At 42.3% G+C, this 12,754-nt stretch overlaps 1 protein-coding gene across 1 annotated transcript in view; it reads right to left on the minus strand.

The window, feature by feature from the left end:
- The window catches only part of RTF1 (RTF1 homolog, Paf1/RNA polymerase II complex component), a 55,636-nt gene extending 43,994 nt beyond the window's left edge, over nucleotides 1-11,642 (minus strand). Inside the window, exons 1-3 of the mRNA XM_007055775.4 lie at nucleotides 11,437-11,642; nucleotides 7,432-7,542; nucleotides 893-1,040 (exon numbers count right to left, since the gene is read on the minus strand). Of these exons, the coding sequence (XP_007055837.1) occupies nucleotides 893-1,040; nucleotides 7,432-7,542; nucleotides 11,437-11,514 (337 nt within the window). The 5' untranslated portion in view covers nucleotides 11,515-11,642. The remainder of the gene's footprint in view (nucleotides 1-892; nucleotides 1,041-7,431; nucleotides 7,543-11,436) is intronic.
- Nucleotides 11,643-12,754: the final 1,112 nt, after the last annotated feature.

Below are 12,754 nucleotides of genomic sequence, written 5' to 3' on the forward strand. Positions count from 1 at the left end.
TTGTTGGAAATGGAAGTAACAACCCTTAAACTTGTCAGAATGTTACCACCACGGTTGGCATTATGAAAGTGGTGTAGAATATGGGCGAGTTTTCCCTTAAATTTATTTTAATTAGAGATGTGGGATGTGTCTGGATACAACAAGATGTGCCGGGATGCAACAAGAACTGTCATTGAAAGTTTTTCTTTGCATTAACATGGATTACAGCACCTTCCTCTGAAATATCTGTTACCAGCCATTGTTCAAGACAGAATAATGGAATAGATAAACAATGGGTCTAACATCTTCCTAGATCTATTCCACTCCCAGGTACCTGCCTGACATTTTTACTATAAACAAAGTTACACTTGATTTTTCTTCTACAATTTCAGCAACACATAGTATAGAATTTTGATACAGTGTATAGGATAATGAGCAGTCTTATATGAATACATAATTAAGTATTCCCCATACAGCACAGTACCTGCAATAACAGCCAAAGGAAAAGTTTATGGGAGTGTGGGCAGGAAATGAGGAGGAACATCCATGGGAATAAAAGATCATGGGCCCTAAAGGGGAGGAACAAACTAGAGGGCCTAAAAACTCTCCCCTCCCCATCTTTAATTTCTAACAGAGACTGAGATAGGTTTAACATTTTTCTGTTAAAGTACTATTTAGTATTTTTAATAGGTGCTTTCAGCAATACTGTAGTCAACTACATGCAGTTTGAGGTCAGCTCCGAGCTACCACAAGTCTAAAAATTATTTGACAAAACCATCCAGATTACTAGGAGGGTAACACAAGTATTCTGAAGATGATTTGGGGTATCACTGACATACTGAATAGCACATAAAATGAGGTAGCTTCATTCTGAGTAGCCCTGGCAGCTAGTGCACAAGGAGTGTTTTCTTACCCTCTTCAGGTGCTGAACTCTCAGCTGAGCTGTCTTTGTCTGAGCTGCCTGAGGAGGCAGCTTTGTTCATCTGTTTCTTCATAGCTCCCTTCTTCTCTACTTTGCCAGCTTTTCCCTTCTTTTTGTTTTTAGAACCTCCAACAGTCCACTGAAAAGTAAAAGGAAAGGACAGAAACATGAGACAAGACACTGGAAGACCCCACCCACTATCCTCAAAAATAATCAGTACCACACCACAGTGTAAGAAATACAGTTTTGAGAAGCATCCCAATATACAGACAGCTGGAAGACAAATCAGTGCTACAAGAAAACTGAGGCAAATGGCAAGCCGTGCATTCATCCCATCAGACTTAACAGTCAGTCACATGAAAATCACCCAGATTTTTACCAGCTGCTAACAGATGGCTCATATTGATAGGACAAAACAGTTTTAAGTCACAGGAAGGTCCCCAAACTCTAAAATCATAGTTTTGTAATATTTAACAGCAAATCTGAGACGTGAGGGCTTTTACTCAGAAAAACAAGTTTACCGATATAGCTGGACATTGCTTATTCAGTGTTTTAGCTTTAGTCTCCCACTATTAAACAGGCAAAAGCGATTGATTTGTTTCCAAATCAAGTTTATTCAAGAAGCATATTTTAGATTCCACTAAGGGAAAGAGGTAGAGAAACAGAGTCCTGCGAAAAAGTCCTCACCCTCAACCCCTACCAGGAATACACAGAACAGACAAGTATCAGAGGTGCAAGTAATTGCAGCTTTTCTTGCCCCAAGATTAATGCATGAAACACCATATGCAGTAATACAAAATATTTCCACATACATAAGAGACACAGTAACCGCTGCAATGGGAACTATAAATTTAGTTTGACTTCTATACTTAAAAGGCTCAACTTCAGCATTCTCTTAACATCCTTCTCAGCTTGTTAATATGCTTAAATTATAAGCTTCCTGGGGCAGGACTGTACCTTCTTGTAAGGGGGTGGGTCGATGAGGTTCTGTGGCCTGCAATGTGCAGGAGGTCAGACTAGAGGATCATGATGGTCCCTTCTGACCTTAAAGTCTGAAAGTGTGTATGGAGGGCACCTAGGACATGGTGCAAAAAGATTAACATTGTGTCCCTGTAGTTGCACAAATTCCTTTTACCTTCTATTATACAGTATATTTTTATATTAGGTTTCTTCATCATCCCTAACCACTCATCACCCAGTCACAGCTGACCAACCAACAAGAAGGGTCAACGATCATTCAGTAAACATATACTGTGTTCATGTGCTCTGGTCCATCATTAACTGCCAGTAGTCTTGTGCTTTTGAGAATTCCCACTTGATATGAAAGAAGGTTCCTTTATCTCCAAAAGGGGTAAGAGTTTTAAAATTTTTGTATCTTGACACCATGCCATTACATTAACTTCATCCCCATGACCACGCCAGTCAGGGTCCACTGACATTATTTAAGCAACCAGTCCATTAAACGGAAACTCCTTGTGGTATAACAGATATCCTTTTGCATGAATGAGATCTTGCACTCAAAACCATTCCCCCAGGCTATTTTAAAAAGAGAGGGGACACAAAACTACTGCCTAATTAATAGGGCTGTCAATCACAGGTAACTCATGCAATTAACTCAAAAATTAATTGTGATTAATTGCACTGTTAAATCATAGAATACCAATTGAAATTTATTAACTATTTTTGGATTTTTTTTTACATTTTCAAATATATTGATTTCTATTACAACACAGAATACAAAAGTATACAGGGCTCACCTTATATTATTTTTATTACAAATACCTGAACTGTAAAAATGAAAAAAAAAACAAAATAGTGTTTTTCAATTCACCTTATACATGTACTGTAGCGCAACCTCTTTATCATGAAAGTGCAACTTAGGAAAAAAAACCCTACGTTTGTGTTACAAAACTGCTCTCAAAAACAAAACAATGTAAAACTTTAGAGCCTACAAGTCCACTCAGTCCTACTTATAGATTCATAGATGTTTAGGTCAGAAGGGACCATTATGATCATCTAGTCTGACCTCCTGCACAACGCAGGCCACAGAATTTCACCCACCACTCCTGCGAAAAACCTCTCACCTACGTCTAAGCTATTGAAGTCCTCAAATCATGGTTTAAAGACTTCAAGGAGCAGAGAATCTTCCAGCAAGTGACCTGTGCCCCATGCTACAGAGGAAGGCAATACTTCTTGTTCAGCCAATCGCTAAGACAAACAAGGTTTTTACATTTACAGGAGATGCTGCTGTCTGCTTCTTATTTACATTGTCACCTGAAAGTGAGAATAGGTGTTCGCATAGCGTTTTTGTAGCCAGCATTGCAAGGTATTTATTTACGTGCCAGATATGCTAAACATTCATATGCCCCTTCATGCTTTGGCCACCATTCCAGAGGATATGCTTCCATGCTGATGATGCTCGTTAAAAAATATTGCGTTAATTAAATTTGTGACTGAACTCCTTGTGGGAGGACTGTATATCTTCAGCTCTGTTTTACCCGCATTCTGCCATATATTTCATATTATAGCAGTCTCGGATGATGACCCAGCACAAGTTTGTTTTAAGAACACTTTCGCAGCAGATTTGACAAAACGCAAAGATGATATCAATGTGAGATTTCTAAAAATAGCTACAGCACTCGACATAAGGTTTAAGAATCAGAAGTACCTTCCAAAATCGGAGAGGGACGAGGTGTGGAGCATGCTTTCAGAAGTCTTAAAAGAGCAACATTCAGATACAGAAATTACAGAACTAGACCAATAAAAAGGGAAATCATCTGAGTCAGATGCCACCAGCAGAAGGTTGATGAAAATGAACATGCGTCGGTCCACTCTGCTTTGGATCGTTATTGAGCAGAACCCATCATCAGAATGGACACATGTCCTATGGAATGGTGGTTGAAGATGAAGGGACATATGAATCTTTAGCAATTCTGGCACATAAATATCTTGCGATACCGGCTACAACAGTGCCATGCAAACACCTGTTCTCACTTTCAAGTGACACTGTAAACAAGAAGCGGGCAGCATTATCTCCTGCAAATTGTAACCAAGTTTGTTTGTTCAAGCGATTGGCTGCAGTAGGACTGAGTGGACTTGTAGGCTCTGAAGTTTTACATTGTTTTGTTTTTCAATGCAGTTATTTTTTGTATATAATTCTATATTTGTAAGATCAACTTTGATGATAAAGAGATTGCACTATAGTACTTGTATGATGTGAATTGAAAAATAGTATTTCTATTGTTTACACTGCAAATATTTGTAATAAAAAATATAAAAAGTGAGCACTATACACTTTGTATTCTGTGTTGTAATTGAAATCAATATATTTGAAAATGTAGAAAACATCCAAAAATATTTAAATAAACTGTATTCCATTATTGTTTAATCGCGCGATTAATCACAATTAATTTTTTTAATCGCTTGACAGCCCTACTAATTAAGTATTATTAGGAGACCGTGTCAGACCTGAACGTAGTCACATATATACCTCAGACTGCACCTGTTATTCCTTTTGGCACATATCAACTCCCATCCTCCCTGCCTGCAATCAATGGTTACAAATCAAATTTGACTTTGTTCTCCTTCAGCAAGTACCCTTTTTCATCCAGTTAGCCTGCCATTCCTAGAATGCATGGACACCACAGATTTCTGAATTAATTCTCTTGATACTCAGTTATAGACTTTATCCTCTGATCTGTCAACAACTTTTTATTTTTCCAGCTCTTGATTTCTATGTTCCCTCTTTCATCCTCTCGATACAGTTCTCCACAATTGACAGTTACTTAGTGCTGTGCAGTACATTCTCTTCCTATGTTTAAATATCCTTTGCTCATCAGTTTATGGGGGAGGCTCCATCACTTCCAGAGTTTTTGAAATGTATACAAGTACTATAGACTGATCAAACAGCTAAAGTATATTCGTCTCAAAACCCACTAGCAGCTATTATGAATACTAACGACCAACGATCTTGTGAGATCTTGGGATAGTGAGATTTGACAGATGACTAGCAAGGTGTTTATCGGTGTATTCCATGCTCTCAGCATCCTTCTAAGTGTTCCACTTAGTGTCACAGATGTTAAAGACCTGCAACAACCATGCAATTTCTTTATGAATTTTTTTCTTTTAACATTAAACTCTGCCCTGCTTCCACATGGCTGTTCAGCAGGGAAAAAAGCAGAGAGAGGGAATGAAGTAGAACATGACGGATAGCTAGCTTCCTTCCCCCCATTTCCACCTCACAAGATACGATATAGCAGAGGTGCTGCTGCATTTCACTTAAGAGGCCAATGAGTTGCTGAATATTATAATTATGTCTGCTGCCGATCATTTACTTAGAAGCACACTTCTCACCAAAGCAGAGGAAGCCCCAGAGGAGCCGCAAGAATAGAGGTGACAATAGCGTACTGACAGGTTTCAGAGTAGCAGCCGCGTTAGTCTGTATTCGCAAAAAGAAAAGGAGTACTTCTGGCACCTTAGCTTATGCTCAAATAAATTTGTTAGTCTCTAAGGTGCCACAAGTACTCCTTTTCTAATAGCGTACTGCTGACTCTCAGCAGAAACACTGGGCTAGTTTACAAATCTGGGGATGGAGTATATAAGCAACTGGATAATTGACTGAAGGAGAACAGTCATGGCCCTGTCCCTCCCTCCTTGCAAACCCTACCATGTCAAGAGCACCAAACACAGCAGAATTTAGCCATAATGAAAGAAAGAAGATTTTCCATGGTTACCTTCTTGCTAAGACGACTCCCCTCTGTTGCATACAAGATATTTTATGTCGGAGTCTTCACTTATGGAAAAAATCTACTGCAATGATCAAGGTGCATGAATAGCACATGATGGAGCAGAAATATGTACTTCATCTTAAAATTCAGTGTGGGTGAAAACTGAACACTTTGCTTTATTTTTCCTGCAATTTACAAACCCATTTATTTTCATATTTTGTGCACAGTGAATATGGAGGTTTGACGACTGAATCGTGATGCAATCAAATCCTAAATTAAACTTCAGAATATGTATGGACAGGTTTTTTTTATCTGTATTTATTCAGAGTCAAAAACCTGCATATAAATACTTGCGCAAAGTGACAAGACAGTCAATGACGAGGAACTGAATTTTTCACATCCCTAAGATGTACACTACATTTAGAACAAATCAGTTGTGTGCCAGAAAATCAGAATGCATAAAATAAGTGATTAAAAGCCAACAGTCATCAAATAAAATAATGTACTTGTTAATAATACCACCTAGCTCTGATATAGCATTTTTCATCTGTAGATCTCAAAGATGTACTAAATATAATAGAAAGTCATTGGAATGAAGCTTCACAGCATCATCTCCTTCTTTAAAGACTTAACACCACAGTTTTGTTTCAATCCTTGTTTTCTATAAATGTCTCAGCAGGAGAACTATAGCCAAACACATTCTTCCTACTCGTTTATATTTATTGGAAGAACACTTTACTACGTGCTAGAAATTTGGGAGAATGGCTGTTTATCATTGGTCTACACTAGTGGTTTTCAAATTGTCAAAATGTTCTTTCTTGCAATTATAGAAAGAAGAATTCCACAGCTCCTGGTGTGACCATTTTTAAAGGGTGGAATGAACCATCACTCCACTTAGAACAGAAGAACTGAAGAAACTTCCTGCAGAAAGATGTTTGTAAAGCTAACTGTAACACTGCCAGACTCTTGAGCCCAACATTGCAACAGAATATTTTTACTCATGTAGTTGCACAAACAGCTTGTTAATTTTTGTGTCTTACTGGGTCATTTTTATTTTAATTTTTAATAAAAATGAAATTAGGAGGCACCGATCCCCAGTTCTAGAATTCCTAAACACCAAGACCAAACAAAAAAACCAAAGCCAACAGCCAGGCCTTACCGTATAACAGAAATAGTCAGCCAAACCCTTAGAACAAGAGACATCAGAAATATCTTGCTCTCCCCAGGCATCCCCACTTCCTCAAAAGCTCTGGTAAAAAGATGTGCTCTGTAGCATGCTGATGATCATCAAATCTGGGCTATTTCAGACAAGGTTTTCTGGAGGAAGTTAGAGAGGAACAATGCAAAGGGCAGTTCTAACGCCAAGCCCCTCAACTCCAAAGAATACTCAAGTTCTAAAACAAGCAGTCCCTCAAACTGAAGGGCTCTCAAGCACCTCCACAGATCTCACCTATGACAATATCATATGAGGAAAGCAGTAGTTTTAAGCACGCAGGTCAAAAACCATTTAAGCCATTTTCTCATAGCATTAAACAAGTGCTGAATTTTCTAAAGATATTCAGTGTACCGAGCATACAACTACAATTCTGCATTTGCTGAATTCCAAGAGAAAGAAAAATGTTCTTTCTGAAGCTATTTTCTCTAGGCTTAGTTAAGCCTCTCAGAGAGGCCAGCCTCACTTTATGTGTGTCTATACACAATGGTTCTGAGCATACTGTATAATAAAAATATTATCACTGCTAATAATGTCAGAACTCTCAAGACAAAAGCTGTAGCAACTCAGATATACCGTGTCAAACTTACCTCATCATCACTGTCTGAGGTCTCAGAGTCTGAAGAAGCTGTTGGTTTGCTAACAGGTGGCTCTTTCTCCTCAGAGTCGCTGCGTTTCCGTTTGGCCAAAGACAGGAGCTCCTAGTACAAAAAATAGTTTACACTTATTTTAAAGACACATAACTGGATCTGCTAATCCATGCTTTTATATTTGTACACCTCTCTATAGTATCCAAGAACTTTCCAAAAACAGTAGGTCTCTCAGTCAGCGTCAATCATCAAGTTTGCGTTTGCATTACATGAAAATAAAAACAGATCAATTCTGGAAAAAAATTTTGAAGATGACAAGCCATAAGTGCTAGGTATCATTATTACTGTTTACTTTGTAAAGAGACACAGCATCAAGACTGATTACTTTCAGAGACAGATTACCTTTTGGTGATGCCACATGGCAAGGTGCGTTACAGACACTTTAAGTGCATTGTTGCATGATCCAAAGGCCAACTGCCTCTAACTAATCAGGTAATTCCTAAGTAATCTCATTTTTTGAAGTATGTTAGTAGTTATATACTTTTAAAGTAAGTTATTTTAAAGTTGCAAAGACATTAAGACATACACGATTCAGAATCCTAACTGGTCCATTCAATCCCTCTTCACATCCCATAACTACAATAAAATGACACACTAAATCTTTGTATAAACACATTCATATGGCAGGCCTCAGGCTGGAAGATTGTAAATTAGCAGAGTCATGCTCCCACAACTCAAAGTTCTAATAAGCACTTTCAAAAACTGGGAATGAAAATAAAAATTTATTATCAAGAGGAGTAAATATTAGCCAAAAGTAAATATCAACTGTCAAGAATCAAGGGCTCCACTAATAGGTCCAGGGGCAATAAAATAAACTCCTACTACCTCAGCTAGGTGGAGCTGGGTGCTGGGATTCTATGTTCTGCAACAGCCTTTGGCTAGTTTGTGTCTGATAAACCAGTGGTTCTCAAAGCTGGTCCGCCACTTGTTCAGGGAACGCCCCTAGTGGGCCGGGCCAGTTTGTTTACCTGCTGCATCTGCAGGTTCGGCCGATCGTAGCTCCCACTGGCTGTGGTTCGCCGCTCCAGGCCAATGGGGGCTGCGGGAAGGGCAGCCAGCACATCCCTCGGTCCGCGCCGCTTCCCGCAGCCCCCATTGGCCTGGAACAGCGACCAGTGGGAGCCGCGATCAGCCGAACCTGCGGACGCGGCAGGTAAACAAACTGGCCTGGCCCACCAGGGGCTTTCCCTGAACAAGCAGCGGACCAGCTTTGAAAACCACTGTGATAAACCAGAAGTGTCAACCCTCCCTAGCTGTTAAAAGGAAGAGGAGCTTTTTGTCTTCTGTTTGCTGTAAGGATGTAAAGAGTCACAACTTCTCTAACCTTACCTTATTTCTGGACTCTCCCACCATGAATAATTCCACTCCCTGGCTCCATTCCTACCTCTTTCAAGGAGCACAAACAACCACATGAAATTGACATGACTCTAGAGTTTAGATGTTGCCTGCATCGTTCTGAACAGCAGATTCTCTAAAATCCTTCACTGCTGCTGCTGAACTTAAGCTATCAGTAGCAGCATCACCACATGGGAACTTTTGCAGTCTTGGGAAGATAACACTAAACTGGTTTACAAATAGTTTCCACAAATGGAAGGTTTACCTCACAACCATATGATTTGGAACTTCAGTTTTTAAATGCATGTAAATTCTGCAGAAATTGATGGCTTAGGTCAGCACACTTGCCAAGAAAGCGTCCACTGGCAAGTGGTTTTTTCAAGCCTCTCTCTGAAACAAAGGCATGTAACATCAGAAGATTAAGTTTATATAAGATTGTAATTTTTCTGAAGCAGTGGTTCCTGATCTTTTTTGTTGGAACTCCTAACCACTTGCACAGAAATGGCTGAATAGCATCCCTCACCCCACCTCCCTGTGTATCCCCTCACACTGTCACCATTGTCCTTTTATTCTTGACCATTTTCCTTCTTCTGTCCTAAATGTTTTGGGGTTTTTTTTTCTTTTCTGAGTAACTATTCTGAAGGGTTCCTTCTTCTCCAATTTACCAAAAGACTATATGCTGCAAGGCTAGAGGGGAGGCACCAGTCAGGGCCCTATTTAGCATATGCTTTCCCAGTGGAGCCACAGAAGATAAAACTGCATCTCTGCTACCTGAGCCTGAAGTCCAATACACGTGAGCGGCTAATATGGTTGTCTCAAAGGCCTCTGTGGAACAGTAGGAGTAGATGGGTAGCTTTGATGGAGCCATCGACTACTTCACCCACAACTGTGAACACATGTTTGTAGTGTATGGGGGAAGGGGATCCACAAGCTCCCCTCACGCACAATGATTCTCTGGCCTATGCCAGCCTGCTCTAGCCCTGGCTTGTGGTCATTCTCAGGCTGTTTAACACTGTGAAATTAGTATGAATTTAGTGATGGTGAAGAGCTGAAAGCTCTAGAGACTGAAGTTCATTATTCATGCAAAGAACAGAGATAAAACCATAGCATCTGTGCAAGTTTTCCTATCACTGCTCCACTACTATTTCTCAACCTTTCCTGAAGGAGCCACCTCTATGGGTCATAGACAAATTCAGTCTCCAGGCGATGTTCATTCTTCATCTTTCTACCGAAATGCCAAACAACAAAAGTTTGTTTAAATTTGTATTATTTCCCAACACTACAAAAGCTTCTCCTATGAAGTTACCAGTTAATGGACCAGTACCTGCATCCGCTTCAGATATATGTATGCTTAAGAATATTTAACCAAGATACCCAACTGGATGAACCTCCTTATGTGAGTTATAATATATACTGTACAGAAATATATCACATCACCAGTGACTGTTAAGATTACAGGAAAATTAAAAAGATGGGATGTCTTTTGAACAAAGTCCACTCCACAGGGCAAAAGAAGTGGAGTCTAACTTCCATGCCCTTTTTGAAGCTCTCATGCACTTCAATTAATGCCAGATATAGTATTTTTCTTTTGGATTCCTCTTGAGATGTGCAGACACTCTACCTCATTACTATTTCTGGGCTCATAACCTCAAGTAATGTCCCACCAATTGAGCTCCCCAGGTTCAGCCACTGAGGCTCAGTGGAAACTAATGAATGTGTATTAATAATTCCCACAGTAGCCCATCTTGACCCTCTACGGACATACGGTGCTAGAGGGTCTGGAGAGAGAGGGGACCTGATTATATTTATCTTCCCCTAATTGGTCTCCTAGCATCTGAAACACCATGAGAAAACTAACTGTTCTTTTAAGTATATTCCACTTATTCCTGCAGTTTTTGGTGTACCTACAGGCATAGGCCACCTGAACCCTCAATCTGACAAGCATCAGCAACTGAGTGACACTTTTCCCATGGAGCCAGCAACAGGAACTAAGTCCAGGGGATGAAAGCATTTTAGAGCGTCAAAATTCCTCCAACTTTTAACAGCCTACCTGACCCTCAGACCTTCATCTTTAAAACAGAACACACTAACACTTTTTCCTAGCAAGTAAGACTAGCTATGAAAGAGCTCTTTCCAAGGCCTGGATGAAAGTAGCCACCATTCTACAGCACAGACATTTACCCTCTGCCCCACATTCTAGTCCAAATTGATGCCAAAGTTTCCATGGATTCTTATATCCCCAGGGGGGTGTACCATAATTAACACCTGTATCCAGGGCTCTAGAGCTTCTGTTGTCACCCCCCGCCTCCCGCAGGGGGCCCCACCACCCCACGCCAATTTCACCCCATGCCACCCGCAAGTGCCGGGCTACTCTCTACCAGCACCCGCTGCCTCCCTCCCCCCACATGCGCTATGCCCGGGGCCTCTCCCGCGGCCCCGGAGCCCAATCGGGACCCCATCCCCGCAAGGGGAGGAGGGTCCGAGGCCTCCCCCAGCAGGGCGGAGCGAGCTCCGGCCGGCCCCGGCGGGGGGACAGTGGCGCCCAGCCGTGTGCCCCGAACAGCGAGCCCGAGCCCAGGCCCCGGCCCTGCCTCCCGCTCAGCTGCGTACCTGGTCCAGGTTCTCCTCGCTGCCGCTGTCCTCGGTGTCGGAGTCGATGAGGACCCGGCCTTTCCGCTTCTTCACCATGGCGGGGCCGACTCCGCCGCGCTGAGGGGCCCGCGGACGGTGCGGCACTGAGAGCGGCTCGGCCTCCCCCGCGCCGCCCGACCGCCCTGGACACAAAGGGCACCGAGCATGCGCCCCGCGCCGCCCCGCCCTCCGGGGCGGGGCCTCCGCAGCCACTGGCAGAGGGGGCGGGGCCTGGGCCGGGTGCACGTGCCTGTGGGGGGCTGCTGGGACGCGGTGTCACCCGTGGGGCGGGGGTGTCTGTCACCGCAGCCTCGCGCCTGCCGCCACGGCCCCTCGGCGCCCCGGGCCGCCGGTGCGCTGCAGCTCGTGGCTCCCGGGTGACTGGGGCCGACTGGGATTGCGGAGAAGTATGTTCTTCTCCGTTTTCCAGTGCGGGCTGGTGTCTCAGGGCATCTGGCAGCGCTCTGAGCGCAGACACGTTTGCTGCCGTCCCGGAGAGTCAGGCCGATTGCCCCCCTGTCTGGGTGGGGCTTTCATAGCGCAACTGGGTTGAGAAAATATTTAAAACACGGGAAACTGTGACTGTGAAGTCTCCAAACTGGGAGGGAGGGGGGACACGACTACAAAGGCGTGTGTGTAATACGCAAAAATACTTTGAACTGAGGCTTGAAATTGACTAGATAGCAAAGTAAGCACTGACACCTTGGACAAAGCCCCACTGACGTCAGTAGGGCTCTTTAGAGGTGCAAGTGTCATGATGCAGAGCTTGTTTCAGGATTAGGGCTCAAGGGCTCGATCCTGCTTCCACTGAAAGTCAGCGATCTAACTCCCACTGACTTCACTGGTGCAGGTTTCAGAGTAGCAGCCTTGTATTCGCAAAAAGAAAAGGAGTACTAGTGGCACCTTAGAGACTAACCAATTTATTTGAGCATAAGCTTTCGTGAGAAGTGAGCTGTAGCTCACGAAAGCTTATGCTCAAATAAATTGGTTAGTCTCTAAGGTGCCACTAGTACTCCTTTTCTTTTCACTGGTGCAGGATCAGGCCCGAAATGAGGACAGAATGTATCCTGTTGTTTTTATATTATAACTGAATGGGTTCAATCATGAGAGTGGGTTTATAAAATCACCTTTTAATAAGTAAAGATCTAGAGCACTGCAGCTTCATGACCACACAAACATCAAAACATTCAGCTAGCTGTACATATGAGAGTACAACCTGACGTTTTTACTTAGGTTGTACTTGAGCAAATTTCCCATTGACTTCAGAGAGTTTTGACGGAGCGAAGTGCTCAGATAC

This window comes from Chelonia mydas, chromosome 6, assembly GCF_015237465.2.
Source record: "Chelonia mydas isolate rCheMyd1 chromosome 6, rCheMyd1.pri.v2, whole genome shotgun sequence".
Taxonomy (NCBI): Eukaryota; Metazoa; Chordata; order Testudines; family Cheloniidae; genus Chelonia; species Chelonia mydas.